Source organism: Brachyistius frenatus, unplaced genomic scaffold (genome assembly GCF_029030835.1).
Source record: "Brachyistius frenatus isolate BFR_SWC_R1_liver_20210118 unplaced genomic scaffold, ASM2903083v1 Contig_52, whole genome shotgun sequence".
NCBI lineage: Eukaryota > Metazoa > Chordata > Actinopteri > Embiotocidae > Brachyistius > Brachyistius frenatus.
The window spans coordinates 805,741-811,740 of record NW_027210651.1 but is presented as its reverse complement, the minus strand read 5'-3'; the positions used below and the strand labels follow the sequence as shown (position 1 = coordinate 811,740).

Below are 6,000 nucleotides of genomic sequence, written 5' to 3'. Positions count from 1 at the left end.
CTGACCCAAAACTACCCAAAATGATGCAGTAGTTGTTGTTTGTCTCAGTCTGGGTGTCTTGCTCATGTGGCCACATTCATTTGCCCATGAGTTTCCCCTCTTTTAACTTCCAGCTTCTTCATTTTGATTGTGACCAATAGCATTGTGTTGCTTTAATAGTTAAAGCTCAAAGCAGCCACATGCACCCACTGTGCTGTAATGAAACTAAACCAGTCCTGGGACTCCCTCCAGGAACTCGGAGCTTCTTTAGGATCTTCGTGAGGGAGGTGGTGCGCTGCGCTCGGACCTGCGACACTCCAGTGAAAAGCCCTTCCTCCCCTTTTATTCGCTCCATTCTTCTCCTCCCATCAGTTGAAGGAGGGCAAGCGGCGTGAGAGCATCCTTCCCCTCCTTCCCACCGGGTACCGGACAGCCTCTATACACTGTGGCAGCAGGGCTACCGCAGCGCAGCGCACCGGAGCGGAGCTGGAGGAGAGCAGAGGAGAGACGCAAACAGGAGGAGAGGAGAAGAGGCGAAGAGGAGGAGGAGGAGGAGGAGGAGGACGGACGGACGGACTGTCTCCCCTCCGACAAACTGGATTATACTCTGCAGCATCCCGTCGCTTCAACATGCCTCTGGGGAGTAAAAGACCGGCTGGGATTACTGCGCTGATTGCCGTGCTGCTGCTCGGCTCCGTTGGGACAGGTGGAGAAGGTGAGAGGCTCCGTGCGCTTCTGGCGCTGCCCGGGAGGGAGGTTGAGTGTGTTGATCTGTTGAAAGGGAACCCCATTGTTTACTACCGCACTCAGATCACTCTGTTGTAAACTAGGGATTTATCATGGGGGTCATATGTTTGCGGACACACAGGCTGCGAGTTTTTTTTTTTTTTTATTCTATTATGATAATTCAGCTAATTAAGAAAAGTTATTTTCCTCTTTATCTTTATACAGTCTTAACGGCACATAGTTACAAACTTCGTTTCATAAAGGTAGAAAAATGCGTTTTAGGAATTATTTATCTAATCAGTTAAATCCATGATTATTTTCTCGATGAATCATCTACAAAATGCCCCAAAAACTGTGATCATAAAAAAGTCATACACAAAAAAAAAGCCCTCAAATGTCCAAAATCTAAAGACATCACGTTATAAAGCAGAGAAATGCAACACTTTCTCGCAGAATAAACTGCAACTTTTTCTCTTTTTTTTTTTGAATGAGTTGTTGTTTCAAGCTTTTGCTCAACCCTAAAAAAAAAAAAAAAACAAATACAAATCTGCATTAATTGTGCTATCTAGTTTGTTGGAGCGTTCCCTTTTCACACTGCTAAACAAACACACAAGGAGGGGAGTCGAGGCTGCAGCTACAAGTCGAATTTGATCTTCGCCGCGACCTGTTTCTCGCGGTTCGGGAAGAAGTAGCTCACGCAGTTTATTCAGCGAATTTAGCGAATTTAACAGTTGACTGGGTCTGATCCGACCACCGCGGGGGCTTGTTGTTGAAAGGAAGCGCACATCCTCTGGAGATTTACGGCTGTCAAGTTTTTTAAGAGATACTGAATCCCACAAGTAGCCTTCTTATTTGAGCTTTTCCAGCATTTGATGTTTTCTCTTGAAGACGGGGAGGGGCGGAGGGGAGGGGGGTGTTGCGGTCTATCCGTGGAGATCTGGGGAAGCTGCACAGGATGCTGCTGCTGCTGCCTCTGTGGCTCCAGCTTTATACTAAGGAAAAGGTTTCAGAATATATCCTAAAAAGTGTGTTCTTGGGTAAGGAGTTGTGCAAAAGCATTGAAAATGTTGCTTATTCAATAGCTGTGAGAGAGAGAGAGAGAGAGAGAGAGAGAGAGAGAGAGAGAACAAATTCTTTTAAGGAGAGTGTTTTCTTTGCAACAAGTGTGATAGATCTCCTTTTCCCTGCTGTTATTGAGTCCCCCAGTGCATACAGCACGAGCTGTTAGTTTCCTCTTGGGAGGTTTTAATGAATAGTTCCAGGAGCTGCACAGTTAAAGTGGCTCAGTAAAATCTCATGGCCCATCCTCTCCGCCATAATTACTGTACTCTATTACATTGACGCTATGAATACAAGCTGTGACATCCCTGTTGACAGATTGACAAAACAAACAAAAAAATCACTAAGCTTGAAGGATTTCAAGCACACGGATCCGAGACATTCAAGTTTTGAATTCGATGGTTGAACGGAGAGATGGATCAGTGTGGAGGGCAGGGAAGAGGGAGCACCAATAGGCGTTGTGGTTTCTCGGCTGTTTTGATTGTTTTGAAAGACAACAGCTTTAAAAAAAAAAAATAAATCATAATAATACAAAAAAAAAAGATGTATTCATATCATTGATGGAAATTGACTCTAATCCAGATGAAATGGGTCCATCGTGTTGGTACCCCTCGGTACATGAAGACCACCAAAAGGCAATCGAAACACCTGCTGTAGCACTCCACTGTGCATCACATTCTTTGCAGTATATTGTACTGTATATTTAGAGTCTTTATCATCTGCTTAACAACCGGTTTCAGCTCAGGAAAGAACTGTCACATCATTCATCATGTTTTGCAGAAGGAGGGCAGGAGGCTCCTCTCATTGTCACACTCATCATCCTCAGTGATAGCTCCTCTGTTCTCTGATAGCTTAAGAGAGCATGAAAGATGTCGAGAGAGAAGGTTCTAGATGCTGTTTAAACATCCAACATTCATTTTAACTACTGTGTTCCAGCCCGGTGTCACGTCAAAGCATGTTCTACACACATCGGTCCAACACCGGGTGATTGGCACGCTCCGCCTCGCCAAGGCGTGAAAAGTAAAACCTGTGTCGAAGAAGCAGGTTGATCGATTGAGAACAAAGAATGTTAAAGTCCAATTAGGTAGCAGGTCGTAGGTGGTTAGACCTGTTTTTGAGTCCATGAGAAAGCAAAAGTCAACATTAATTTCTTTTAGCGCAATTAAATTACCTGCAAATCATTACGTATTTATATATGTGACTTTACTTATCTTAACCCACCCAAACCTGATCTTTTCTGATCTTTTCCTAAACCTAACCTCGTGGTTTTTGGTGCCTAAACCTAAAGCATGTTACTTTTCCTCTGCGAGGCAAACCATGACACTGACACGGTAACCTCTAGGGGACTGACGAGTGTATTACACACTTTTTGGGGTTGTGTATCTCGCTGTCACCCAACCCTCTCATTGACTATCACAACATGCCTAACCCCCAACCCTTACCATAACTTCACCTAAACCTATTTCTAAATCTAAAACCTACACACACTTGTTCTGGTTTCCGCTTCATTTATCTCAGTGAAGAACGTATTTTTACAGAGTGTTTAAAAGCAACAGATTCTGGTGAGAAAGAATCAGACATATCCATCGACTTTTCACACCCAAGTGACAACATAGTAGTGTATTAATCTGAAGGTTCTTTTGTATAATTTTTCTTTTTGATGTTTGGTTAGGCTTAGAAAACATATTTGGGTTTTGGGATAAATTCCCCTCATTGTTAAAAGAAACTAATAGTGACGGTTGTTTGGAGACCTTCGGTGTTGAAGTTATGTGCTCCGTATGCTATCCATTCACTCTGACCTCTTAGTAAATGGTTTTGTTGTACAAAGGCCACAAAAGGAAAGAATTTCTTTACGTGTTGTCCAGCCACATTGAAAATCAAAAGCGTTTTCTTCCTACCACCGTACATTTAGGCAATCATGCTTTGGGGGTAAATGTTGAATTTTCGGTTTTGGAAATTTGCTTTCCAAAACTATTTTACCATTCAACGTCAACATCCAACAACTACTACAGGTGTTACTATTGAGACAAACAAGTCGTCATGACTGAAAGAGGCCACCTGCTGGAAAAATAAGAGTCATTTTAAGCATTTAAATAAATGATCAGCGCTTTCTTTTTTTCTGGCAAGGACATTTATGACATCATCATCGTTCTTTACATCATTATCATCATCACAGTAAACATGATCAACACTAATAACGTCTCTCGCAAACAATCAGGACCTTTTTGCTCCCACATACATCCTCCTTGTTTAATTTTGCAAATATCATTAGTACAACTTCACCACAAGGTGTGTACAGGTAGACACATTTCTTTTGCATTTGGCTAAAACATGAAAAAACAATTTTGTCTTCATTTAGATTTTAGCAGGGGCGTAAGCAGCAGCGTTTCACATCTCTGATTGCTGAGACTGGGCTGGGTAGATGTTAGATTATTTAACTAGACAATGCTGAGGGAGAAACTTTGAGGGTTTGTTATTTTCTCAGTGTGCTGGAAATTTATCTCATCCAGTCCACAGCCAGACGGAGAATAAGTTAGTAAAAAAATATGCTGGGAGAGACGTTGATTTAAATTTGGGTCCTAGCTGCCTGCTTCATATGCGAACAGGCCTGTCTCATCAGGACTTATTACTTTTCAATGAGCTGGTGGTAGAGAACATAAACCTCTGACTTAAATCAATTTGATGTGAAAGTGTGAGATGTTTTCTTGGCAAACCCTCCCTGTCCTTTATGCTTCATGGGATGGTGGAGTCTCGGAGAAACAGAATGAGGGAAGAGCAGAGAGTAGCGGAGGTTAATTTACTGTTATTATTTGTGTCATATTTAGTAGAAGTGGAATCATGAAGAGGCTCTGATTAAGTCAAGGTTACATAAAGGTGGCGGCGGCTGGTTGTGTGAGCCTGGAGCTGCCACTCATGAATCTCGATTTATTAATCCAGGGACAAGTAGTTAAGCGATAAAAGTGACAGAGAACTGCAGTCCATCCATCTGCCTTTGTGACCTGTGGGATTTTGTGTTTGCCCAAGGCCGACTCCCCAGTGGACGCATGCCTCCCAAAAACCGGCCCATTCATCAAATGGCCCTGTCATTATATCAGATGACTTGTTATCGGTCCAAGAATCGGCCACATTCTGCTGAGGTCACTGTTCACTGTCACTGTCTGAAGTGGCAGGAAAGTAAAACTGTAGGCATCAGCTATTAGCAAACACACAGTGTGTGTTAATGTTGAGTGACATGTTAGGGGGTAAATTATGTTCGTGACTGCCTGTGAGAGCTTCAGTATTTTGCTCTACAATTAGTTTGTTTTCGCAGCAGCCAGCCATATCTTCAGGCATATCTGATATTTTATGTTTCCAGTGTGCCTTGACTCAAACTGTAAGTGGGTAGTTCAAAAATATGTTCGGCAAGAAATTTTATAGACGTAGACATAATGCATCTTGTAACTGTAGATACTGCGTGATACAAAACCTAAAAATGAAATAAATCTCAGCACAAGGTCCATTTAGTTACAGTTCAGGAGGTATCAGTCATATCCAAGCGGCAAGCAGCAGTGACGTCACCCGTTGGTTTGTGAACTGCCATCATGAAGCCTCGAGTTCGGATTTTGGACGTTGCCATCTTGTTAGTCCCAAGCGATTTGGAGATCTGAATCAATCTGATTGAAAACCAGAGGACACTACGTCCCGCCCACCGATAGCTGTAACCTCACTGTACCACATTCCTGTCAATCAAATAGACACGCCCCTCCAAAACATGGCTTTTTGAAGTTTATTTTCTTCTTAATGACAAGATTATTTTCAAATTGATGACCAGAACACCAATAAGAAGGAGTGACTGAAATAACTTGTAGAACATTTTTTATTGACTTTGTATTTCATGAGACAAGTTTAATAGGAGTCTATGAAAACAACCTCTAGTGGCACTCGGTGGTATTGCAATTTAAGGCACTTCTGCATCTGCCAAATTTTTCAGACACTGGAGCTACGTCCACTTTTATATACATGCTATGGTCATCACATTATCTTGATCAGCAGATCGACCACAAAGTCTACTTAGTCCCCACTCTGGAGCTTTCGGTTTCATGTATATCACATTAGCATCATGAGTAGATGGACTTGTCATTGAATCGTAGATGTCCACATTTCCATTTCCTCCGAGCAATTTAAATACTCCTCATAGATGTTGACTCCCTTGACAAAATGCTAACTCTGTGTTGATGACTATGTGATGTGGTCAAA

The 6,000-nt window shown here is 42.3% G+C and overlaps 1 protein-coding gene across 1 annotated transcript in view; it reads left to right on the top strand.

Annotated features, from left to right (window-relative positions):
• Positions 1 to 357: 357 nt before the first annotated feature.
• Positions 358 to 6,000, top strand: part of LOC138624494 (contactin-associated protein-like 4) — a 97,314-nt gene continuing 91,671 nt past the window's right edge. Inside the window, exon 1 of the mRNA XM_069704745.1 lies at positions 358 to 694. Within this exon, the coding sequence (XP_069560846.1) occupies positions 610 to 694 (85 nt within the window). The 5' untranslated portion in view covers positions 358 to 609. The remainder of the gene's footprint in view (positions 695 to 6,000) is intronic.